This window comes from Balaenoptera acutorostrata, chromosome 15, assembly GCF_949987535.1.
Source record: "Balaenoptera acutorostrata chromosome 15, mBalAcu1.1, whole genome shotgun sequence".
In the NCBI taxonomy this organism is placed as follows: domain Eukaryota; kingdom Metazoa; phylum Chordata; class Mammalia; order Artiodactyla; family Balaenopteridae; genus Balaenoptera; species Balaenoptera acutorostrata.
In genome coordinates, this window is record NC_080078.1 from 66058755 (window position 1) to 66084872 (window position 26118).

The 26118-nt window shown below is 47.4% G+C and overlaps 1 protein-coding gene across 12 annotated transcripts in view; it reads left to right on the forward strand.

The window, feature by feature from the left end:
• The window catches only part of CEP250 (centrosomal protein 250), a 55670-nt gene that overhangs the window by 12387 nt on the left and 17165 nt on the right, over nt 1-26118 (forward strand). For 6 of the 12 annotated variants that reach the window (XR_009005337.1, XR_009005338.1, XM_057528671.1 and 3 more), the window contains 20 exons: nt 1857-1953; nt 4046-4153; nt 4670-4831; nt 5371-5549; nt 5856-6038; nt 7835-7979; nt 8832-8978; nt 9674-9904; nt 10753-10946; nt 11169-11296; nt 11482-11651; nt 17286-17453; nt 17860-17994; nt 19275-19418; nt 20050-20183; nt 21111-21249; nt 22197-22539; nt 23431-23552; nt 24550-24670; nt 25714-25835. Coding sequence is in view for 10 of the 12 variants with exons in the window: in XM_057528671.1 (XP_057384654.1) it covers nt 1857-1953; nt 4046-4153; nt 4670-4831; nt 5371-5549; nt 5856-6038; nt 7835-7979; nt 8832-8978; nt 9674-9904; nt 10753-10946; nt 11169-11296; nt 11482-11651; nt 17286-17453; nt 17860-17994; nt 19275-19418; nt 20050-20183; nt 21111-21249; nt 22197-22539; nt 23431-23552; nt 24550-24670; nt 25714-25835 (3172 nt within the window). In the remaining 2 variants the exon portion in view is untranslated. Of the gene's footprint in view, nt 1-1558; nt 1645-1856; nt 1954-4045; nt 4154-4469; nt 4585-4669; nt 4832-5370; nt 5550-5855; nt 6039-7834; nt 7980-8831; nt 8979-9486; nt 9552-9670; nt 9905-10752; nt 10947-11168; nt 11297-11481; nt 11652-17285; nt 17454-17859; nt 17995-19274; nt 19419-20049; nt 20184-21110; nt 21250-22196; nt 22540-23430; nt 23553-24549; nt 24671-25713; nt 25836-26118 lie in introns of those variants that run through there. The other 6 variants (XM_057528673.1, XM_007193219.2, XM_057528674.1 and 3 more) reach the window with 6 other exon arrangements.

The window sequence follows — 26118 nt, forward strand, 5'->3', positions numbered from 1 at the left end:
AGGGAAGTCCCTGAGCCACTTATTTGAAGCTTCACTATCTGTTATCACACAGAACAAGACTAAGGACTAATCTGGCTTTTATGACCCATGCCCAAATCTTCCCTCCACTCCTCTGGGGATGGCAGGGTTTGTTTTTAAATTTCACATTAATTCATTCAACAAACCATTAGTGAGCACTGTTAGTAAGGCACTGTGCTGGAAATGAGGAATCAGAAATCCAACTCAGTCGCAGCTCCAGTCCACCCAGGAAGACGAACACAAATCTGAGACGAGATGAAGGAGCTCTAACAAAGGGCAAGGTGAGGGACAATCACCGCAAAGTCTCAATTTAATTTGACAAATCTACTAAAGAGTAAAAAGGCGTTCAAGACAGAAGCAGGAATTAAAAAGATTACATAAGAAGTACGTTTTTACTTCTCGCATTTAGTTTGTTTTTGTTTTTGGCTTTATTTTATTTATTTATTTATTTTTGGCTGCGTTGGTTCTTCATTGCTGCACACAGGCTTTATCAGGTTGCGGCGAGCGGGGCTACTGTTCGTTGCAGAGCACAGGCTTCTCATTGTGGTGTCTTCTCGTGTTGCAGAGCATGGGCTCTAGGTGCGCGGGCTTCAGTAGTTGTGGCATGTGGGCTCAGTTGTTGTGGCTCACAGGCTCAGTAGTTGTGGCTCACGGGCTCAGTGGTTGTGGCTCACGGGCTCCAGAACGCAGGCTCAGTAGTTGCACACAGGCTTAGTTGCTCCGCGGCATGTGGGATCTTCCCGGACCAGGGCTCGAACCCGTGTCCCCTGCATTGGCAGGCAGATTCTTAACCACTGCACCACCAGGGAAGTCCCCCGTATGGTCTTTTGACGTTCTTACAGCATTGATCTTGTTGATTATTTAGTTTTGTTTTGGGTTTTTTTGGTTAGGCTCTTTTATTTTTTGAATTATAATAAAATAGATTTTTTAAAAATGATGATAAGGGCAGGGACATAAGCAAAGAGCTCCATTTGAATCTTGGGGCAAAGTTCAGTTTATACCCCATGGCTAGGGTTGTGTCACCACCTATTGGTGGAGTGTGTACATTACAGTTTGTTTTGTTTGGGTTGTGAAGGCACTGGGAAGCACAAGGACAGAGACCATGTCTTAGTAATTTTTGTGTTCTAGTGCTTTGCACTTCACCTGCGATATAGTAGACACTTAGTAAATGTTTGTTGAATCATACAATAACTAAATGAATGACAATACAGTGAGTTAAAGCTCTTAAAGATGATACAGAATAAAATTAGGAAGACTTTGAAATAAAAAATTGAGCTCCTTGATAACTTCATTCAAGAAATATGTATTTAGCTACCTATATAACACCAGGTACTGAGCTCCAGGATATGGTGTTAGGTGATAAAGATACCTGGTGATTTCCCTGAACTTTGAAGTTAGTATCAGGGAAGTTGACCATAATCTTTCCCAATTCGCCCCTCCTTTTTCTCTATCAGAGTTAGAACCTTGGGCTTGAGGGACCTTGGGACTATCCCATGTGGCAATTCTGATGTTCTTGTTGGCTTCAGGGTGCTTGACTTCAAGATCAAGCGGGGTCTGGAAGGGCCTGGTCCAGGGCTTTCCTTCAGCTCTCGGGCCCCCAAACACGTGTTCCAGTCTTGAGATGTGGTAAATCCCTGCATGCGTCTGAGTGGCTTTTGGCTCCCCCTCCCCGAGTTCAAGGCTATAGCATCATGTATTCAGGGAGTGCAGGGGCTGGGGGCACCCAAGGGACTCTGGGGGGGTGGCAGTGGGGGTGTCTGGCCTGGGTTGGGGTGTGCTGCATAGCTCTGTCCACATCAGTGGGTGCCCAGGTAACTGTGCTATGCTCTTCTCTTCAGGGTGACCGAGCTCTCTGCTCTACTGACCCAGTCTCAGAAGCAAAATGAAGATTATGAAAAGATGGTAAAGGCTCTGAGAGAGACGATGGAGATCCTGGTACGTGATCCTTTGTTCTGGGAGAGTTGGGAGTGGGCCTGTAGATTCCTGTCCTTTATGGACAGAGAGTGCAGGATACCAGTTAAATGTTCCTTGATGAAATCTCCTAAAGCTAAAAAATTAATTTTGGTTGAATCTGAAAATTAATTAACTCATTCATTTATCCATTTAATAAACATTAGCTGTCTACTATCCCTACTATATTCCTAGGGAAACTATAGCAGTGCATGCATGCAGTGTGTCCTCCTCCAAGAGAGTGGGACACACATGAAGAGGCACACTAGCCAAGTAGGAGGGGGGGATGTCTGGAGAGATTCAAAACCTAGTCACACGGGAAACGCCTGAGGAGTATGAATGTGGTTAGCCTGGAAAAGGAGGGCTTGTGGAAGACATGATGGCTGCCTTCACGTAACTGAAGGACTGACACCAGGGAAGACAGTTGGCTTGTTTAATGTTTGCCAGGGGGGCACAATCACTGCGAGTGACTGGAAGTTACAGGGTGGTAGAGCAGCTAGAGCTGCTCGGTAGTTGAACAGTGTGTCTTGTGAAGGAGTGAGGTTTGTGTCACTGGCTTAACATCTGCCAGGGATGTTATCAAAGGGATTCTCTAAGGTTGGACGTTAGAACCTCTGGCTTGATTGCACGTTTCCTTTCATCTCTAGGAATTTTCAGATCTCTGATTTTAGGCAAATCCTGCACCCCTATCCACATACGTATCCCTAGTCTTCTCATCCAAGCTAGGATCAGCTGGGAGCTAGACATGTTTATGCCTTTTTGGTTTCTTTTTGTTCAGGAATTTGCAAATTCATATGTCCGCAGGGCCCAAGTAATATAAATGAATGAAGTGTGTTCAGCTGTAAGGATTCTGATTTTCCAGTGCTGTCACATTTAGTTTTCAGTGTAACAGGGAACACTTGATCTCAATAGTAAGGAAACAATGAGGAGCAGTGAGGACTGCAGGACCCTGAAGAATATATGTCCCATCTGGAGGAGGCATCCACTATTCAACTTCAGTAAATTGTTGCCATGTAGGGATGGGGGCTGGTGTGGCCCATATGTTAACTTTTTGAGAGAAGCCAGAAATTCAGATTTTTATGAATTTTTATGAATTTCTCAGCTCAGACAAATCTCTCAATTTACAAATGTTGGTTCAAATTTTGTATAGGCCAAAAAAAAAAAAACATAGCTGTAAATCTGCGTCTTTAAGCCTTCACTAGCACAATAAGGTAGGAAGGAGGAGGGGACATTTTGAGAATTCAAATTTATTGCTGGCCTTGGGGCTAGAGGTTCCTCTGGCCTTAAGTCTCAAGTGCCAATTTGCTGTTCAGAGACAGCAGCCATCCTTCATCCAATGATAGCTCACATTTAATGAACATTTGCTTTGTGACAGACACTGTGTTGAGTAATTTACATGCAGTTTTTTCATTCAAGCCTCAAAACAAATCTATGAAGTAGTTGCTGTTAATTATTCCTATTTTATTTTATTTTTTAAGTTTTTCCTTTTTTAAAAAAAATTTTTGGCTGCGTTGGGTCTTCGTTGCTGTGCAAGGGCTTTCTCTAGTTGCAAAGAGTGGGGGCTACTCTTCGTTGTGGTGCACGGGCTTCTCATTGCGGTGGCTTCTCTTGTTGCGGAGCACAGGGTCTAGGTGCGTGGGCTTCAGTAGTTGTGGCGCATGGGCTTAGTTGCTCCACGGCATGTGGGATCTTTCCAGACCAGGGCTCGAACCCGTGTCCCCTGCATTGGCAGGCGGATTCTTAACCACTGCACCACCAGGGAAGTCCCTTATTCCTATTTTAAAGAGAAGGAAGCTCAAAGAAGGAGTTGCCTAAGGTTACCAAGCTAGTAAGTGATAGAGCAAGAACTCTTATCTAGGCAGTCTAATTTGGAGCTCTTAATCCCTTAATCTGAATTCTTAATCACCACATCACATTGTCTTCAGAATCCTGGGACAGTGTTAGCATACACATGTGGTCAGGGGAAACGTGGGGTTGACAGAATAGACAGAATGAGACTCTGGTTAATTTGGGGCCTGGAATGATAAATTCTCTTCTGAGAGTTTGGCTCATAGGCTCTATTTGGTTCCCTGTCCAGGAGGCAAATCACGCAGAATTAATGGAACACGAGGCATCTCTAAGTAGGAATGCCCAAGAGGAGAAACTGTCTTTACAGCAAATGATCAAGGACATAACCCAGGTACTGGTAAGCCTCCGGTTCACAGTAACCGGTCCAGCCTCACCCTCCCCAGACCTCCCCGTCCTCTCAGGTGCACCTAGAGGAGTCTGGACTTAGGGTCTTGTGGGGAGGAATTGTCTGAGTATATTTGAAGACTGGAACCCTAAGGAGTAGCTAAGCTTTTGTGTGTTGGCACTGCCTGCTGAAACGCCCTCTTTCTTACTGCTAGCTGCAGTTCTCAGGCAGCGGCTGGATTCTGGCCTTTGCTACCTCAGCAACCTCTTCTTCCTTCATTTATTCCTTGAGTGTTCAAGGGGTGCTAGTCTTGTTGCTCATTCTAGGTTTGGGTGACCGAAGGGGAAGAGTTGGTTTGAGGAGTTGAAGGAACCAACCTTTTTTGCTCTTAAGATACCCTCCTCCCAGCCCCCAGGGAGAGGACCTGAGAGAGGAAACATCAGGTTTGTCCAGGCTGGCATGGTAGTCCTCTCCATGGATTCTAGGCCTCGGTCAGTAGGATGGTGACCCTGCTGTGTTGGATTTCAGGCCATGGTAGAAGAAGAGGACAATGTGGCCCAAGGCTCTGGTCATGAGAGCTCCTTGGAGTTGGACCCTAGTGGCTTCTCCTCCCAGTTCGATTCGCAGCAGCCAGACAAGGCTCTTTCTCTGGTGCGTTCAGTGCTGACTCAGAGACGCCAGGCTGTGCAGGTGAGAACCCCAGCACTCCTCCTCAGCCACAGGGATGGGTGTCTAAACTGACTTGGGCCCCAGCTACCCTCCTAGCCCAGACTGCCCCTTTTGCTACGTTGACCAGTCACAAGGTGTTTTGTCAGCACCCCGAAGTGCCCATTAGAATCTGTGTGTCTGCCCGGTTGTGCTCGTGGGGAGCAGGCACACTCTCCGTGCCACTGGCACGCTCCACTTTGACGCAGTCTTTACACAGCACTGTGCAAAGTGGAGCCCCAGGGGAGTGTGGGTAAGCGTTCCCCAATTCTAAGGGTCCCAGCCACGCTTACCACCCCCACCATTTTACGTTTGAAAATGATGGACTCTGACACTCTGGGAGCCACAGAACCCAGTCATCTCTGATGCTCTGTCTCCTCGACTGGTCTCATCTCTTTTCTTAGCTTCCCTTTGTTGCACCAGCCCCCAACCCCCTCGCCCAGCCCTACCTTCAGGCTTGTGACATCCCTCCTCTGCCCTGCGCTCTTGTTCACCACCTCACCTCTGCTACTCTCCCTCCGCAGGACCTAAGGCAGCAGCTGTCAGGCTGCCAGGAAGCTGTGAGCTCCTTGCAGCACCAGCATCATCAGTGGGAGGAAGAGGGCGAGGCCCTGAGACAGCGGCTACAGCAGCTCACCGGGGAGCGGGACACCCTGGCAGGGCAGACTGTGGACCTGCAGGGGGAGGTGGACTCTCTCAGCAGGTGAGCGGGGGCTGTTCATCCCCCCCTTCCTCCCGGGCTCAGTCCCCGCCCAGCCCATGTGTTTGGTTGGCTGACCCTGTTCTTCCCTAGACCCAGAGCTGCTCAGGGCTGCCTTGCTTTGTGTTCTGCTGGTTCCTGCTCACTCAGTTTTGGGTCTTTGTGATGATAAGAAAACAGTTTCCTGCTCAAAAGGAAAGATGAGATATTTAAAGGAAACATAAACCTCTCTCCTTTGACCCTGTGCTGTCTGCTTCCAGGAGGGCTTTTAGGTTCCAGGGTTTCTGCTCATGTCTGGTCTCCTTCCAGGGAGCGAGAGCTCCTGCAGAAGACCAGGGGGGAGCTGCAGCAGCAGCTGGAGGTGCTGGAGCAGGAGGCGTGGCGACTGCGGAGGACAAACATGGAGCTGCAGCTGCAGGGCGACTCTGCTCAGGGCGAGAAGGAGGAGCAGCAGGAGGAGCTGCACCTGGCCGTCCGGGAACGGCAGCGCCTGTGCGTGCTTGTGACAGCCCCTCCCCCCCCCACGCCCTCCCCCCTCTTAGAAAGTGGAGTAAATCGAAACCTGGTGTTCGGGGTGGGGGGGGGGGGTTCAGATTAGCTTACTGCTCCGTCCTTTGCAGAAGGATGAAAACAGAAAGTTCATCCAAGCATTGCTGAACACCCAGAAGGGCCGATGCCCCGTGGGGGGTACAGAAATAAATAAGACACAGGCTCTGATCTCAAGCAGTTTGCAGTGTAATGGGGAAGTCAGACAAGTAAACCGTGGCCAGATGAAGTCTGAGCTAAAAAAGAGCTTCAAGCTAGGTCCTCTGGGAGAATAGGAGTAACAGTTAATTATTGAAAGCTTCATGGAGGAGAGGGTAGCCGTTGAGCTGGGCCTTGACATATTTTGATTGGTAGAGAGTGGGACAAGGGCTAAAGGAACAGATTAGCAAAGAAAAGGAGTCAGGAACGGTCATGGCATGTTCAGAGGAGGCCGGGCTGGCCAAAGGGTAGGACTGATCCTGGGAAGTAATGGGAAATGAGCTGGTCAAGGAAGGGAATTCCAGAGTAAAGGGACCCAGCTCATTTGTAAATTCCCCGATACGATGTCATAGGAAAAGCAAGGACTTTAGAGCTGGGCAGAAGCTTGCTTTAAATTATGGCTCTGCCACTTGGACAGATTATTTGTAAAATGGGGCTGATACTATTTCCCTTGAAGGGTCTTCGGGGAGATTAAAGCAGTGTTTTGCAAAATGCCAGCACAGAGCCTGGCATATGATAGGTCTTCAGTACCTGGTAGCAGGGGCTGTATCTTCTTTTTTTTTTTTTTTTTAATGAGCAGAGGTTTGTGGGGTTTTTTTTAATTAATTAATTTATTTTATTTTTGGCTGCATCATGTCTTAGTTGCGGCATGCGGGATCTTCATTGCAGCATGCGGGATCTTTTGTTGTGGCGCCCCGGCTTCTCTTTAGTTGTGGTGTGCAGGTTTTCTCCCTCCAGTTGTGGCACACAGGCTCCAGAGCACGTGGGCTCTATAGTTTGTGGCACACGGGCTCTCTAGTTGAGGCACGCAGGCTCAGTAGTTGTGGCGCACGGGCTTAGTTGACCCATGGCATGTGGGATCTTAGTTCCGTGACCAGGGACCGAACCCACGTCCCCTGCATTAGAAGGTGGATTCTTTACCACTGGACCACCAGGAAAGTCCCTGTGTCTTCTTCATCTTTGATGCATCCCCTCCTCACTGCTTCCCTAGCTCCTTCTGCCTAATAGGCACGAATAATGGAATCTTGAATGACTGCTCTAAGGATCGTGACTTGCACAAGGAGTGGTCTCCCCTCTACTAAGGAAAAGGAGAGACAATCCACAAAGATAGTTTTATGTTTTTAAATTTAATTTGTGTGACTCGATAATACACTTATTAATATTTACATGATTCAGAAGTCAAAACTATTTTAAAAGGTATGCAAAGAGAAAGTACTACTTCCCTCTGCTTCATTCATCCCATATTCCTTCCTCCTGTTTGTAACCATTTAAATTAATTTCTTATTAATATATCTAGTGCTGCTTTATGCAATATATGCATATATCCTTATTTCCCCCAATTTCTTGCATAAAAGATAGTGCACCACATATACTGTTCTGCGCCTTGCTTTTTTCATGTTATGTGTCTTGGAGACCTCTCCTTATCAGTTTTTAGAGACCGCCTTCATTCTTTTGCATCGCAAAAGCAATTACATTCCTGTTATCTTTTGGGGTGTGGCCACTCCCTGAGATTTCCTCTAGCCCCCTTCTGTTTCCCATCTTAGTCAGGAGACGCTGGCGGGCCTGGAAGCCAAACAGTCAGAGTCACTCAGTGAACTGATCACCCTTCGGGAAGCCCTGGAGTCCAGTCGCCTGGAAGGGGAGTTGCTGAGACAAGAGCAGACAGAAGTGACCGCTGCACTGGCGAGGGTGCGTGGGCCTCCCCCTCACTGGCTGGGTGGGGCGGGCGGCTTGGAAAGTTGTGTCTCCAGGAAAAAGGCGCGCAGCCTGCCTCCTCCTTCATCCTGCAAGTCATGGCCCTTCCTGTTTCTTGCCTCAATGCCTAGTTTCTGCTTTTGGGTTCTGTCCTTCCAAACAGACTCTCTGTACTGGAATTAGAATGGTTTTCTAAAGTGTAAATCTGGTCATGTCAGTCTCCTTCCTAAAACCATTCATTGGCTTCCCAGCTCCTTGGTACCACATTCAAAGCCCTCTGCCACCTGCCCCAAACTGTTCCTAGCCTCCTCTTCACTCCAGATCCCTGTCCTAACGCCTCATATACCTTCATTCCTGCCACATAGCACTAATTGCATTCTCAGTTTTACCCGTTCTTTTGTGATTTTAATACTTTGTATGTACTTTTCCCTTTGCCTGGACTGCTTCTTTCCTCCCCTTTTAACCACAAACTGTTCCTCATCTCTCAATACCCAACTTAACTGTCGACTCTTCTACCAAGCATTTTTGATTCTCTCAAATTGAATTAATGCTTTCTTTGAGTTCCCAGAGCACTTTGTGCTTACATTGGCTATGGTGTCATCACAGTTGTAGTTGTTTATACATCCTGATGTCTGTGCCTCTGTAATGTGAGTTCCTCTCTTACTCTTCAACGAATGAATGGGTAAGTGAATGAATAAATGAAGGGAAAAGTTGTTCAGGATGTAAGGGAAGGAATGAAGTGTTAACTGATCTCTGTACAAGGAAAGCAGCAGATGTTGGGGATGTGAGCTGTTCACTGTTGCAGGAAAACTGGAAAATGAAACTCTTTTAACTCTCTGCTTTTAGGCAGAACAGTCTATTGTGGAGCTGTCGAGTTCTGAGAACAGCCTGAAGACTGAGGTAGCTGATCTTCGGGCTGCAGCTGTCAAACTCAGTGCCTTAAATGAGGCTTTGGCCTTAGATAAAGTTGGGCTGAACCAGCAGCTTCTCCAGGTGAGCAAAGATTTCTCTGATCCACAGGGTAGGGCTGGGCCCTGACCGAGGGTAAGGGAGAGATAGACAAAGCTGATGCCTGTAACAAGGAATAGTTCTTAAATGGATCAGCCCAAGACAGATCAGCTCCCAAATGTAGTCCTGGAATGAGCAAAAGGAACATTTAGAGCGCAAAGGAGAGCAAAGATTACAAGGCCCGGGCTCAGCCATTAAAAATAGACCCCTCCCACATCTACAGCAGAACTACCTTTGGGCTTTAGGGTAAAATCATCAGGGCTAGGCCCATGTCCTCTGGAAGGAAGACTGGGTTTTAATCCTGTTGTATGAGATAACAGCAATCACAGAAAAGGATCTGTTGAAGAGCCCAAGTCTCAGAATTTTCTCTAGAGGTTACAGATTTAACACGTCTCTTCACTACCCCATTCCCTTGAGCCCCAGAAATGTTGTATGTTCCCTTATTCTGAACTCTTTAAGAGCAGGATTTTGCCTTTTTTCTCTCTGTCCCCAGCATCAACCCATCTAGTACCTGGAGTAAAGACCCCAGACCAAATGTGTGCATAGTCCTCCTCTCTCGTAAGCACTCCTGTGTTCATCTGTGGAGAACAGATTCATATCTCACTTGGATTTCTGTCTCAGCACTTCATCTCTAAACCGTAACCCTTTGTCTTTGATGTCCTTCCCTTTTTGGCCAGTAGTTAGAACAGGAGAACCAGTCTGTGTGCGGCAGGATGGAAGCAGCAGAGCAGGCAAGAAACACTTTGCAGGTGGGCCTGACAGAGGCCGAGAGGAACAGGGAAGCCCTGTGGGAAAAGAACACCCACCTGGAGACTCAGCTGCAGAAAGCGGAGGAGACCAGGGCTGAGCTGCAGGCAGATCTCAGGGAAATGCAAGACGAGAAGGAAGAAATTCAAGAGAAGCTAAGCGAGGTGAGAAGACAGAACTGCTACCGTCCCATTAAGGATGCTCGCTGTACATGCTCATTGTACATACATGCTCACTGTAAAAAATGAAAACACTACAGAAATGATTCAGGAAGGGAAAATCTCACTTCCTAGAAATGACCAGTGTTACTGGTTTAGGGTATGTCTTCCAGTTTTTTTAAAAGAATTCCTAGAGGAATCCTTCACTGATTCTCCATTGCTTCACATCCATCAGTTTGAATTAGATGCCTCTCCTGTGTTTTCTGATAATACATCGTGTTTATTCAACCACCACACCCTTCATACTATATTATAATTATCTGTTTTTATGTGTCTCCACCATTAGACCAAAAGCCCCTTGAAGGCCAGACTATGTCTTACTTGTTTTTATAACTCCAGCTTTTAGTCCAGTGTGTAACACATAGCAAGGGGCTCAGTGAGTTGTTTCTGAACCAGTGCCCCAACTCAAAGGTCATCTTTCTTCTCTACCAAGCTTCTCATTGCCCTAGTAATTATACATAATCTCCCTTCTCAGAGCCTTTTTCTCAGGGCACTGATCACTTTCTTCCTGGTATTATGTGTGTGTCTTACCTCTCCTTAAGACTAAAAGCTCCTTAGAGGTAGATCTCTTGCAGCCATAGCACAGGGTATTGCTCAAAGGAGAGCATGTTTCCTGGGCTGGGGACTCTGTGGGTTGATCAGGGGAATAGATAAATGGTACTTGGTGTGAGTGGGCAGTGCTCAAGGCTCACAGAGCTGGGTCCAGAATCTGAGGAGCCCATGGCCCTCATCTGGTGATAGCAGCCCTGGGGGGATCCTGCCTCGCTCTTTGTCCCATCAGTTCTTCCCCTCAGGCACATCACCAGCAGGAGGCAACCTTAGCTCAGGTGGAGCAGCTGCATCAGGAGGCAAAGCGACAGGAAGAGGCGCTTGCCCGGGAAGTCCAGGAGAAGGAGGCTCTAGCGCGGGAAAAGGCGGCTCTCGAGGTGCGGCTGCAGGCTGTGGAGCGGGACCGGCAGGACCTCTCTGAACAACTGCTGGGGCTCAGGTAGGGTCCAGACCCGGTTCTGCCAAGGGCAGAGAGAGCTTTGCAAGGCAAGGGGGAGCCAACCTAAGTTCCTTGCCCAAAGTATATGGGGCCTAAATGAGTTATGAATTTGTAATTGCCCCCCCGCCCCCAAATTCTCTCGGTGACCAGTAGTTAGAACCCAGTTCCTCTTAAGGAAGGGGCTTGATGGGTAAGAACTCTCCCGATTCCTGAACCTGACAGCTCATGCAAGGAGCTACTGGAGAGCAGTCTGTTTGAGGCCCAGCAACAAAATTCTCTGATAGAGGTCACCAAGGGGCAGCTGGAGGTCCAGATCCAAACCGTCACTCAAGCCAAGGAAGTAATCCAAGGTGAGAACCCAACTGGGATGGGCACACTTCATTCCACAGGGATGTTGAAAGCTAGGAAGACAGTGGGAAGCTATTAGAGCCAGGCCCAGGGCCTCTGAGATGGGAGTTCCTCATGAGGTCTGGGGAGAGGGGTGAAAGATGGAGGGCAGAGGCTCAGAGACAAGACCCTGTGCCTGGCACCTTAGGGGAAGTGAGGTGCCTGCAGCTGGAACTGGACGCTGAACGGAGCCGGGCAGAGCAGGCACGGGATGCGGCAGCCAGACAGCTGGCCCAGGCTGAGCAAGAGGAGCAGGCTGCCCTGCGGCAGCTGAAGTCAGCCCATGAGGAGGAGGTGAACCGGCTCCAGGAGAAATGGGTAGGTGGTAGTTGTGGCTGGGGGATGGGAGAGACAGACAGCAGCAGACATTCCTGCTTATAAAAGTGAAATCTGAACAGGACTAGCCTGGTTGGTCACCATGGTGCAAAGTCCAGCTTCTAGCTAGTAAATGAGTTAATATATGGAAAACACTAATAATAGTTCCTGGTATACAGTAAGCTCTGTATTTGTGTTAGGTGTTATTGTTGTTGTTGTTTCTGTATGTATAGAGACTTAAGAGTGGATCCTGGGATTTAGGATTGATAAACTGGCCCAGGGTGTAAAGGGAGCAGAGCCTTGGACCTATTCGTGCCCAATTCAGAACAGTGTTTCTTTTGTCTTTTAATTATTTAATTTAGTCCATTTGCTTTTATTGTGATTATAGGCATATTTGGATTTATTTCCACCATCTTATGCTATTTGTCTTACCTTTTTACACCTTTTGGGGAGGGGAATTCACCTTTCTTAACTTCTTTTAGAGGGTTATATCAGATTATTAAATTGTATTCTTTTCTCACCTCTTTTTTTCTCTCTACTACTTTGGATGATATGTACTCTATTTTTTATTCTTTTCATTGTTCTTTAATATTTTTAAATACATACTTAATAAAATCTCAAGTTAATCAGTATATTTACCCTTTTCCTGAATGACACAAGAACCAGAGAACATTTTACCTGCATTCACTCCTTCCAGCCTATCAACTGTATTAGTCATTGTGTTTAGTTATTACTAGTTGTTAACACCATATATTATGTATTTTGATTATTTTATACAGTCAATAATTGTTTAGATACACTGAAAATTTTACGAGGGTTTTTTTGCTCACCATTCCTCCTTGCGTGTCAGGCTTTCTATTTGGATTTGTTTTCCTTGAAGTAGAATTTCCTTTGGTGAGGGTATGTTGGTAGTTAATTGTCTGAAAATGTCTATTTTACTTTTATTCTTTTTTATAGCTTTTTCCTTTTTTTAATTTTATTTTTTATTGAAGTATAGTTGATTTACAATGTTGTGTTAGTTTCAGGTGTACAGCAAAGTGATTCAGTTATACATATATATTATGTCTATTTTTTTTGCAGATTCTTTTCCTGTATAGGTTATTACAAAGTATTGAGTATAGTTTCCTGTGCTATATAATAGGTCTTTGTTATCTCTTTTATATATAGTAGGTATATATGTTAATCCCAAACTCCTAATTTATCCCTCTCACTTTTATTCTTGAAAGACAGTTTCACTGGGTATAAAATTCAGGTACAAATTCTAAGGTAACCATTATTTTCTGTCAGCACACTGATTATTCCGCTGTTGGTATTGAGAAGCCTCTAATTAATTGTATGTTAGAACTTGGTGTAACCTTCAGGTATCTTAACTTTCTCTCTTACATTTTCCATGTGTACTTTTTCTACACTGTATTCTGGGTGGTGTTTTTTCAGATCCCTCTTCTATTCACTAATTTCCCTTTTCAACTGTGTCTAATCTGCTTTATAGTCTATTCACCAAGTTTTAAATTTTATGTATTAAATATTTTATTTCTCAACATTCTGTTTGGTTATTTTTTCAAATCTTCTTGGTCATTTTTTAGTGTCTTCTCCCTAATTTATATTTGCAGTCCCCTCTTTTATTCTTTAAACACGTGAAACATACTTTTATGCTGTCTAATAATTCCAACACCTAAAATCTTTTTGGATCTCTGTTATATGTTGTTTCCCTTGGCTCTCACTGATGACCTTGGCCCCTATGTGTTTTTTGATTCCTGACTCTGAACTCATGTTCTCTGGAAATTTTTCTGTGGGAATCCTTTTAGGCCTGAGGCAAAGGAGATTTTCCTCAGAGATTTGCTTTTGCTTCTCTGAGGAAGCTGAAGGACTAGCATCCCAGGACCACCTTAAAGTACAATTTCTGTTTAAAGTTTTTGGGCCACATTCAGGCCCTGAACCCACATGAAGACCAGCTTATGGTTATGAATTCTCAAGTGATATATATATATATATATATATATATATATATATATATATAAAACCCTTTGTGAAGGTTAAAACAAATTTTCTTGCTATTCCCTTCTATACAGTGTTTTGTTTTCTCTCTCCCCCACTTTTTCTCTCTCCCTTTTTCTTCCCCTTTTCTCCCTCTCTCAGGTTTATCCATTTACTGAGGACTGTAGCCGAGGGATGGGTGGGTGTTTTTCTGAAGAGCCACACTGGGCCTTGCAGACCATACAGTCTCTGTCACACTCACTCTTCTCTGCCCCTCTAGTGCAAAAGCAGCTGTAAATGACATGTATGTAAATGAGCATGGCTGTGTTCCAATAAAACTTTATGTATGGACACTGAAACTGAATTTCATATAATTTTCACATGTTACAAAGTCTTATTCTTCTTTTGACTTCTTATCAACCATTAAAAACATAAAAACCACTCTTAGCTCACGGGGCCAGGTTTGGCCCACATGCCATAGTTTCCTGACCCCAGATAGCCCTTTGTGGGAATCTCCTGTCAGGCTCCCCACCCTTTGTTTTCTGTTTTCTTTGCCCACATAGCCAGAAAATGAATTTCAAGGTTATTACGTATAGTAAATACCTCCAGTGGAAAGCCTGTTCTGTGCTCATTTACCTCTTTAAATCACAAGTCTTGCTTTGATTTTGGCTCCAATGAAATTTTCATTATTTTCCTGCTGGCTCAGTGATACATTAAAATATATACTTAATAGTTAAATTGGCATTTTTTTGTTTGTTTGTTAGTTTGTTTTGCCCTTTTACAGGTGGAGGGTTCAGAGAGCTTGTTTGTCAGATTTCTGGAAATGAAAGTTGACTTGTGCCTTGTGTGTATTTGTGGTTTGATAGTTATTACAAGGCAGACTTGTTGGCAAGATGGTAGCCAGAAGTTTGCCTCTTTTTAGAATTATGTGCCTAGATTATAGTAGGTACTTCAAAATATTTATTGAATGACCAGTGTCCAGAGGCAGTTCAGTTTCCCAGCAAGAATCAGGCATACCACCCACCAAAAACCCTACAAGTAAAAGAAGCTATAAAACTTCTGAATGATGTGTTACCACCTGATGTAGACTTGGTATCCGTGAAGGACTAACCATCTCATGGCCACACCTGAATCATGGGAAAGTCTCTCCATCTTTTCTTTTCTTCTCAGTCAGATAATCCTTCTGACTTCTGATTGTCTGACTTTATGATCTCCCTACTGATTGAAAGGGTTGAAAGCCCTCATAACTCTTGAGAGTCTGTTAGTTTTTTGTTTTTTGGCCACACCACACAGCATGCAGGATCCTAGTTCCCTGACCAGGGATTGAACCCAGGCCCTTGGCGGAGTCCTAACCACTGGACCGCCAGGGAATTCCCAGACAGTCTGTTAGTTTTAACAGTGCCTGCCTTGTCCTGGAATCCTACCAATTAGAAAAACTCTTAGGGGTTATATTCTCCATTCTTCCATCTAGTGTCTGAATCCCCTTTAATAGCAGTGATAGTGGATACTTACTTACTGAGCACTTTCCCATGCCAGGTACCATGCTGAATGCTAGTCACGTTATTTCAGATAGCCTACACAACCACCTAGTGAGGAAACTGAGACTTAGAGAAGTCACTCAGGGTTACCTGGCTGAGAAGTGGTAGAGCAGGGATTAACCATTTCTTAGCATTTATGCTATGTCCACTTCTACAATATCCCTTCCAAGGGTTGCTTAGCTTCTGTTGTATTCCGTCCATTGGAATGCCCATTTATTTTTAGATAGATCTAGTTATTAGAAAATTATTCCTTAAGTTGAGCCAAAATCTATTACCTGAAACAAATCAGCCTTAGACTTGCTTGAAACACCTCACCAGCATGGTTGCTTTCCTCTAGACATGATACACGTCACTCATGAACCAGTGTGCAGAGTATTCTGATCCACAAACTAGGCAGCAACGCTTGACTGCTACTTCCTGGACATCACAGAATTAGCTCTTCTGGTAGCCATAACTCACTTCTAACTCATATTGAGCAAATGGGTCAGTTTTGTTTTGTTTTTTTTAACACTTAACTACTATTAAATTCATCTTTCCCATATTCTTACAGTTGGCTTTTTGAACCAGAGTGTATGATTTGATATTCATAGCTGTTCTGTAACTGTGGTATTATAGATGACTGTTCTTAAGCATCTTAATAGTCCAGTAGCTGAAATGTGATTCATTCAAGCAATGCTGAGTTCTTACTGTCTGCCAGGCACGATGCTGGGCGTTGAGGATACAGCAGAGAGCAAAGTAGACATGGTTCTCCTGATGGAGCTTCAAGTCTTGGGGGAAGATAGGTATTAAATAAATTAATACATAAATGAGTAACTGATGATGGAAGTTCTATGAAGAAAAAGAACTGGGTGATAGAAGAAGAAGAACAAAGGGGGACCATTTTGAGCGTATGGTCTGGGAAGGCATCTATGAGGAAGTGTCATTTAAGCCATGAGTGACGGTGGGGTGGGAAGAGCAGTCCAAGTAGAAGGAAAGCATGAGTCAAGGCCTTAAGGAATGGAGGTGTGTGGTGTCCTCCAGGACCTGAAAGGAGGCCAGTGCAGCCAGAGTGTAGCGAGTGAGGGGAGAGTGCACAAGACGATGTTGGAAAGGGGTGAAACACTAGAGGCCTTCCCGCTAAATGTGGATAACTACAGACTTACAAACATTTTAAAGGAAAGGTGATGAAGATGATGATAGCTATTGTCTACTGAATGCTTTCTGGGTGCTCAGCACCACTTAAAGCTCTTTACACGACTTCACTCGTGAGAACAACCCTATGAGGAACCTGTTGTTATCCTCATTTGTTAAAAGAATTTTTTAAATTTTATTATTATTTTTTACACAATATTTATTTATTTATTTAGACCACACCGTGCAGCTTGCGGGATCTTAGTTCCCGGACCAGGGACCAAACCTGCGCCCTCAGCAGTGAAAAACGCAGAGTTCTAACCACTGGACCGCCAGGGAATTCCCTGTCCCCGTTTTTATAGATGAGGAAACTGAGGCACAGAGATGCGATAGAAATGAACTGAGGTCACACTAGTAGTACTGGGGTAAAGACTGTAACCTAGGCAGCCTGGCTCCAGTGCCCTTCACCACCACCCTGAGATCCTAGTAGAGGGGCTGGATTCGTCTAGGAGATCAGGGAAGGTGTCGGTCACTGATGGACCTCTGGGAGGACCGGGATGCCCCATCCTAGCGCTCTTGTATCGTACAGGAGACAGGCTCGGCCTGGCTTTCTGGGAGGCTAACCCTGTCACCCTGAGCAGGGGAGGGTGGACAGCAGAGAGCAAGTCCGCCACCTCAGTTCGCTGTTACAACCACCAACCATGATGTGCTTGCTTTAAAATAGCAGATATTTGTAGCTTATATGAGGGACAGTTGTGCTTTAGAAAACACTTTTCCATGTATTATATCATTTGATTTTTTTTTTTAATAAATCTCATTTGATCCTCATAAAATTTGGCAAGATGGGCAAGGCAGGATGATTAGCCTCACCTCGCAGATGAGGAAGCAGGCTTGTCACGTGAGGCACCGAGGTCACACAGCTGGTGGGCAGTAGGCTTCTTGCCCTAACCCGGTTCTCCTTCTGCCTCCTCTCCTCACCCCCTCACCTCTAACGGTGCTTCCTTCGTGCGACCAGGAGAGAGAGCGCTCCTGGCACCAGCAGGAACTGGACAAGGCTCTGGAGAGCCTGGAGAGGGAGAAAATGGAGCTGGAAACGAGGCTGAGGGAACAGCAGGCAGAAACGGAGGCCATGCGGACACAGAGGGCAGAAGAACAGGCCGAGGCCGAGAGCGCCCTGTGCCAGGTGGGCAGCTGGGAGGCTGGGCTGCACGTCCACCCTGTGATCCCCCTACCTTGGACCACTTCCTTTCCCACTCCCGAGGGTGGTGCTGCAGGGGCTTCCAGAAGAGGATGTAGCTTCCCGCTCTGCTCCCCATGAGCAGGTGATCGGTACCGTTAGCTGCACGGCCTGGCGGTATGTCCTACTTCCTGGGGGAGGGCTGTTGTTTACCACATCCTGTCAGCTTGCAAACCAGCAGCAATCTTCGTACTTCCTGGCTCTCAGTCAGTGGGTCCAGACCTTCCTTCGCCCTCAGCCCCCACCCCATTTGCTAGAAGAGCCCTAGAGCAGCTGGCGTGTGCTTGTGGCCTAGTGGATGAGCATGGTGACCCCTAACCCAACAAGCCCTCGCCCTCCTGCCCCTCCACAGATGCAGCTTGAAACAGAGAAGGAGAGGGTGTCCCTCCTGGAGACATTGCTGCAGACCCAGAAGGAGCTGGCAGATGCCAGCCAACAACTGGAGCGGCTGAGGCAGGACATGAAGGTTCAGAAGTTAAAGGAGCAGGTATGGAGGGTGGTTCTGGGCAAGGAAGAAGAGGCAGCATTGATTTATTCATTCACATTGACCTGCTCTTTGGCACTTCTTTGCACCGGGTCCTGGCTAGGTGCTGACATTTGACCCACAGAAAGGTGTGGCACAACGGTGAACATGACAGTCATGGAGTTCTAGTGGCAAAGCAGACACAGAATAAGTGAGATAATTACAGGTTGTGACAAGGGCTGTAAAGGAAATAAATAAGATGATGTAATTGAGAGTGATTCAAAGGAGGCCTCTTTGGACAAGGTGGTCATGGAGGGCCTCACTGAGAAAATGACATTTGAGCTGAGCCATTAAGGTAGAAGAGCCAGACCCACAGAACAATAAGGATGAACCTTGAAGGCATTATGCTAAGTGAAAGAAGCCAGTTACAAGAAGCCACACAGTGTATGATTCCACTTGTAGGAAATATCCAAAACAGGCAAATCTACACAGACAGAAAGTAGATGAGTAGTTGGGAGTGAGGATGGGGGATGGGGAGGGTACAGGATTTCTTTCTGGAGGTGATGAAAATGGTAAAAAATGATCATGGTGACAGTTGCACAACTCTGTGAATATACTAAAACCATTGAATTGTATGCTTTAAATGAGTAAATTGTAGGGTCTGTGAACTGAGTCTCAATAAAATCATTAAAAGGAAAAGAAAAGAAGCCAGCCACTTGAAGAACAGTTTAGGCAGAGGAAATAGCTATCATAAGGGCCTAGGACAGGCAGAAAGGGCCTGGGACAGTTCAGGACAGACAGGAGGCAGCATGATAAGCTTGGGGGCAGGAGCCCTTTGTCAGCCGTGGTAGAACCTTGGACTTTGTTCTAAGGGCAGTGGGAACATGTTGGATGGTATTTAAAAAGCAGAGTGGGACATGACTTATTACATATATATTTAAAAAATACTTTAGCTGCTGAGGGGAGAATTTTGTGTGTGTTTGTGTTTGCCTGCTTGCATGTGGGCATGGTGGCATGAAGTGGAAGTAGGGACACCCAGCAGGAGGCTGCTGCAGTGGTCTGGGTAAGGGACCGTGGCCGAGAAAGCCTGGGTGAGCAGTGCACTTGGGGAAGGAGGAGAGGGAATAGGAGGTGAGGACTTGAGGTGACAGGGTATCATGGAAAAAACATGGATAGCTGGGCCCTGCCTCAGCTTTTGGCAACACAAGCAAAAAACCAGTATTTATACAACACGGATTTCTGTAACATGGATTTCAAGACCCAGGAAGCTTCCTTCTACTCCCTGCTGTCTTCTCCCTTTGCAGGAGACCACTGGGATGCTGCAGACCCAGCTCCAGGAGGCGCAGCGGGAGCTGGAGCAGGCAGCCCAGCAGCACAGAGACAGCCTTGCTGCCCTCCAGGAAGAGGGCGGCACCCTGCTGCAGGATAAGATAGACCTGCAGAAGCAGGTCCCTGCCCCTCTCTCCCAGCCCAGCACCCTTCCCCAGCACAGCCAGGCTCTCCCACTCCCCGTGGCAGGACGGGGAAACCTTGGCTGCCTGCGCCTGGGAGGGGGAGGGGAAGCCCCAGTACTGAGTGGAAAAGGGAAGGGTGCTCAGAGCTGCGCATGTGCCTCCCAGATCCCTGGGGTAGTTAGTAACCTCTCTCAGTGGGGACCACAGACCTCATATTTTCTTGGCAGCCCCACAGACCCAGCCTCCCCATAGATCCAGTATTTTTATACCAGATTGCTTTTCCTTCTCAAAATCCTATATCAGATGATGTTCAGATTGTTTATTTAAAAAAAAGTACAGTCACTTGCTCATCACTTGGCCTTTGGACAGAGTTACATTCAGCCAAGGTTTTTGTTTGTGCCTGCCTCTATACAGCATATGTGAGGCTGGGGAGACAGGGGACTAGGCTGAATGGTACTGGCAGAGGGAGGTAGTTAAGAACAGCATGTAAGGGTTGGCAGAACCTCCAGAGCTTTGAAAATGGGCTGGTGACTCTGGTAAACCTTGAAGGACCCTAAAGCCCTAGGTGAGAAGCATCCTCCCACCAACCTTCCTGCCCTTGGTCCTCATGCCCTTGACTTTGCAGGTGGAGGACTTGAAGTCTCAGCTGGTTTCCAAGGAAGACTCCCAGAGGCTGGTGGACCAGGAGGTTCAGGAGAAGCTGAGAGAGGCCCAGGAGTGTAGCCGAATTCAGGAGGAGCTGGAGAGAGAGAAAGCCAGGTAGGCTAGACAGGCCATGGAGTTGGCTTTTGCCTGTCTGGATCCAGGGGTCACTGTGAGGTTGACAGTTTGCTCAGGTCACCTAACCTCTCAGTCTCCAGCTCTGGGTTGTACAGGTAGCTGTGTGGAGAGGGCATGGTCCTTGTCTCCAAAGCTCATGCTTCATTCATTTAGCAGATGTTTAGAGAACACGTAGCACGCACCAGACACTATGCCAGGGGTTGGGGATATATTAAGACAATAGAGTCTCTGCCACAGTAGAATTTATAGTTTTGTGGGGAAGACGTTAATCAAATAACCCCCAAAGGAAAGTATTGCAGATTATGTTACCTGGAGTCTGAGGAGGGAGAAATCCTTTTGTTGATGAAACTAGAGGCAGGAAGACAAGGTAGGAGACTGGTACAGTTGTCCAGATTAAGAGAACCAAAGCTGAACCGAGGTAGGGTCGGAGGGAAGGGGAGGAGGGAAGGGGTTTAAGGGGTGTTAGGGGAGTTGGAATCAGTTATTTGTAGTCTTAGAGTGGACTCAGGTGGGATGAGGGGAGGATGCTGTGATGTGGTCAAGACTTCTCAGGGTGAATGGAGGTACCATTCAGCGCGCTGGGGAACATAGTAGGGGTGGCTGGTGTGAGGGGAGGTGCAGAGGGGCTGGGAGGAATTGGACATGTTGAATTTGAGGTATTGTATAGATATTTCTGGAATTTGCCAGAGAAGAAGAAACTGTGAAGTTGAAATGAAATATTATATGCATGAAGGACCTAGGAGCACTCAGTAGGTGCTCAGTATATGGAGGCTTTTATTGTTATACTGGAATCATTATCATCACTGTTGCTATTAATTATTAATGCTGTGTTAGAACAGTCAGATGAGAAGCTGGTTCTTCATTCCCTGAGAGAATGGCCCAGCCCTCTGAACCCTCTCTTTTTAGCCTGACTCTGTCGCTGGCAGAAAAGGAACAGAGACTCCTTGTTTTACAAGAGGCTGACTCTGTTCGACAGCAAGAGCTGAGCTCCTTGCGCCAGGACATGCAGGAGGCCCAGGCAGGGCAGAAAGAGCTCAGCGCCCAGGTATTTCCCACCCCACTAAGAGCCCTCTTCCTTGGTGGAAACCTGCTTCTGGAGTCGGCAGGTGATTGCTCAGTCACGCTGGGACCTCAGCAGCCCCGGCAGGAGGGGGAAGCCAGGACCGGGCTGGGTGGGGCTTGGGAACCTGACCCAGAGTTGAGAACGGACCCTGTGGGGAACCTGATGGCCCAGAACACAGTGCCCAGAGGGGCAGAGCTCACGCAGGCCTGGTTCAAGCCCAGCCACTGCCAAGTGTGCCTGGTCTGCCTGGCAAGACACAGCAGGGGGAACAAGTATTACTCCAGATTGGGTCAGTGGCAGCCTCTTGCTTCCAGGGACTCGGTCTGCTCACAGCAGGACCCCAGACCTTGTGCACAGAGGAAAGATGGAACCGGGAGGAGAATAATGAGGGAGTAAGAGCTAGACGTAGACTGCGGCAGATGAGGACCCAGGTCTGCTTGTTAGACGGTCCTGGGTGTGACTCCCAGCTCTACAGCTTCCTGGTTGTGCAAACATCACTTTATTCAACCATAAAACAAGGATGATAATTCTTAATCATTATAGGAATATATAAAGTGTCAGGAACACACTAAGCATTCAATAAATGGTAGCCATTATTATCGTGACTGGTCTTTTTAGGCTCAGTGTCAGCGTTTCAGGCAGATTTCTAATCATAGCAGGGAGCTGGCATAGTTGCCAGGGGGACCAGGGCCAAAGCCCATTTGCATAGGCCAGGCCCATGTGTCAGGAGTCTGTAGGTGGGCATGTAGGTCAGACCTAGGGTTACACTCATTCCAGAGCCCTCCCTTCCTGCTGGAGAGCTGAGCCTACTGAAATCCTCCCAGCCCCAGTCAAGGTTTGCACAGGGATTGAGTGGGGTCAGGCCCGGGAGGGTCTGGGGAGAGGCTATCAATTCCCTGCTCAGAGTGACCATACTTCCTCTCTGGCAGGTGGAATTACTGAAGCAGGAGGTGAAGGAAAAGGAGGCTGACTTTCTGGCCCAGGAAGCACAGCTGCTGGAGGAGCTAGAGGCAGCTCGAGTAACAGAACAGCAGCTACGAGCTTCCTTGTGGACCCAGGAAACCAAGGCAGCCCAACTACAGCTGCGACTGCGCAACACGGAGAGCCAGCTGGAGGCCCTGTCAGTGGGACAGCAGCCTGGGCACCAGGCCCAGGTCCAGCTGGCCAGCCTCTGTTCTGTCTTGCAGCAGGCCCTGGGGTCTCCTTATGAGAGTGGGCTTGAGCTGAGTGGTGGGGGAGACTCGGCTTCCTCCCTCTGGGGCCCTGAGCCAGGTGAGGCAGCCACCCAGGAACTCAGTCCTTTGGTCAAAGCCAGGCCTAGCTCCCAGGGGAGAAGGAAAGGGAATGCAGTTCCTTAGGCAATACTCATCAAGGCCAAGGCCACAGACTCTGGGATTAATTCAATCGGAGTTTGAACCCCAGCTCGGCCATTTGCTAGATGTGTGTCCTTGGGCAAGTCACCTCTCCTCTTTGAATTTGATTTTCTCAACTATAAAATGAGGGTGTTAAAAGTACTTACTGGGACTTCCCTGGTGGCGCAGTGGTTAAGAATCCACCTGCCAATGCAGGGGACACGGGTTCGATCCCTGGTCCAGGAAGATCCCACATGCCGCGGAGCAACTAAGCCCGTGCGCCACAACTACTGAGCCTGTGCTCTGGAGCCTGCGAGCCACAACTACTGAGCCCGTGTGCCACAACTACTGAAGCCCACGCGCCTAGAGCCCGTGCTCCGCAACAAGAGAAGCCACCACAATGAGAAGCCCGCACACTGCAACGAAGAGCAGCCCCTTCCATCCGCAACTAGAGAAAGCCCGAGCACAGCAACGAAGACCCAACGCAGCCAAAAATGAATAAATTAATTTTTTTTAGAAAAAGTACTTACCTCTTGGGATATTTTTAAGGAGTTAATGAGATGACAAATAAAATCGTTCACACAGTTCCTGGCACTTATTAAATGCCTAACAAATGATAGCTAGCATTTTCTAGTGCACATCACAGTGCCTGGCACGTAGGTATGCAGACAGGGCATGATGAACAAACTGCTGAGAAGGGGTTCTTTGAGGAGAAGAGGGATGGGTGGGAAGGCCAAGGCCAGGTCTGGGAGGTATGGCTGTTTCTTTTCATAGTGCAGCCAGGTCAGGAGGTGTTTACTCATTTTTTCAGACCAGAATGGAGCTAGGATCCTCTTTAAGAGATGGCCCCTCCAGACGGCTCTCTCAGCCGAGGCAGTGGCATCTGCCCTCCAGGAGCTTCACCAAGACCTGTGGAAGACGCAGCGGGCCCGGGTATGTGTCTCTGTTCTCCTTCCTCAGGCTCTTCACCTACGCCGAAAAAGACTTGTGAAGCACTTTGACCTGTTTTATTTCTGACGTAAAGTTGGGATGAGTTCCACCTCTATCACTTACTACCCGGCAACTGTGAATGAAGCATTTGGCTTCCTGGGCCTTGGTTTCACTAGTAAAGTAGGGCAAATCGTGCCTGCCTCACAGGGCTGTGAGGAATAAATGAGTGAGGGACTCGAGTGAGCCCTGTAAACCGTTGATACTCTGTATAGATCTGTGATACTGTTTTGCATCATTTTCCTCTCAGCCATGAATTGTTCTTGGTGCCAAGACCTCCAAGAAAAACCTGACAAATTGGGGATCACTGAGATTTGAGGTTGCCGTTTATAGAAACATTCTAGGCCTAAGACTGAACTAAATGTCCCCCAAATTCCACCTCACAGTGAACCCCTCAGTCAGTAAAAATTGAGTGTCACCTATATGCCAGCCACTCTGAGCTGGGGATACAAAAAGGAGAAAGACCTGGTCTCTACCCTCAAGAAGGCTTGTGACAGGGCTGAGCAACCAGACTGCATCCTAAGATAAAGCAGAACTGATAGAAATAATTGGATCAATAACAGATGTACATGATAATAATAGGAGGAAGGGACAATTGGGAGGGTCAGAAGGAGGGAAGCAGTGACCTTTGAGCTAAGCTTTGAAGTACGAGTTTGGGGAGAGGAGAGGTGACCCTGGGCTAAGACTTCAGCAGGAGTTCTGTTTCAAAGACAGACGAGTCAGAAGGGGAACCTAGGCTCCATCCAGTTGGAGCAGACAGAGCCTGTCATCCCTTCCAGGAGCCAAATGCACATGAGTTCAGAGGTAAATAACCCAGCAATCTGAGAGTAGGTCCATGATGGCAGACCCTGACAGAGGCTGAGGGAAGAGAGGGCTCGGGCCCTGGACTGGGGCGGCTTTGTGGAAGATGAGGAACTTGAGTTCCACACCCTTTCTTTCCCAGGATGATCTGAGGGATCAGGCCCGGAAGCTGGAACAGCGTCTCACTGATACAGAGGCTGAGAAGAACCAGATCCACACAGAGTTGCAGGCTCTGCAGAGACAGCTCTCCCAGAACCAGGAAGGTGAGAAGCTTAAGGCAGGGGTGGGTTTGGGGGAGAAGAAAGAGGAAAGGCAGGAAGCCCAGAGGGGTGGGATCAGGCCTGGGAGCCACTCCTTACTGCTTACCCACAACTGTGAGATTTACCTAGAGACGTCTCCAAAGGGGCGATGACCCCCGTGAAGTATTTTTTGTACTTTGCTTGGCCTTTGAGAGCCATCCTGGAAGAAGGGATTAGGAGGAACAGATTTCGTGAACTGAGGGAAGTTGCTAGCTAGGCTTCTGTTTTTTCTGTGAAGATTTAAAAACTGGCAACCTAAGGTCAGGTCTATAAGAACACTGTAAAATTCTATGTCTTTCATCATTTATCAGTGTTACTTATTTTATCTCCAACTGTGTTCTCAAATGATTAACCTTTGACAGCAGAAGGATTATGGGCTTGTTTGGGAGATAGGAAGAGGGGGGATTCTGGGGAGAAACTATCTGTGCCACAGCCAAGGGCTAGGAAGGGTGGTGACTACTAGGAAAGGAAAGGAGAGGGGAGGGTCTTGCAACTCAAGGCTCAACTGTAGAAGGGAAGAAGACAACGTGGGGAGTGGGTCTGGGTCTTAAAAGTATCCCGAACAGCTCCCTGAGAGCCACACACATACAGTTGGGTTCCGGTGCATTTTGCAGAAATGGAGGGCACCCAGCAGAGCAACCCTGGTCTCTAGGAACCTCTGCAAAATCATAGAATTAGGGACTGGAAAGGACCTCCAACATCATCTAGCTCAACCCTGTCTGTCTGAATCCAAGGTTGAGAATCTGTGTGATCGGGATGGGAAGTGTTGGGATGATTGTCAGGCACTGCTGGAGCTGGGCAGCAGATGCAGACACGAGTCTGGAAGCAGCAGGGAGCCTAGACAGACAGGAGCAGCTGGCAGATGGGTGATGCCTCTATGAAACGGGATGTAATTCTCTCCTTCTTGGCCTTTTCCTCCTTTGATTCTATTCCCCATCGTCCATCTGCCTCTACATCCCTCTTTTCCTCCAATCATGGTTCTTCCTCCACTACCTCTCTTCCCAAAGAGAAATCCAAGTGGGAAGGAAAACAGAACTCCCTAGAGTCTGAGCTGACGGAGCTACGTGAAACTGTGACATCCTTCCAGAGTCGCCTACGGCAAGCAGAGCTCCAGGGAATAGAAGCCCAGGTAAGGTGTTTCTGGTTTGAGGGAGGGGTTGCTTCAGGAGTAGTCCCTCAGGGCCCAGGATCGAGCCCATCCTGGCCCACGGTCGTACCCCATCCATATGTAGTGCCCGGCTTCCTTCAGCAGTGTCTCTGTTTCTCTGGCTCTCCCCACATCCCTGAGGGCCATTGTTAAGACCCTAGTGAATCCTCCTTTAATTACTTTTTCTGAATTGAGGTTGAGATTTTCATCCCTTGCCCTGAAGGACTAGCGTCTGGGATGACTCATTTGCACCAGGTTTTCCCCG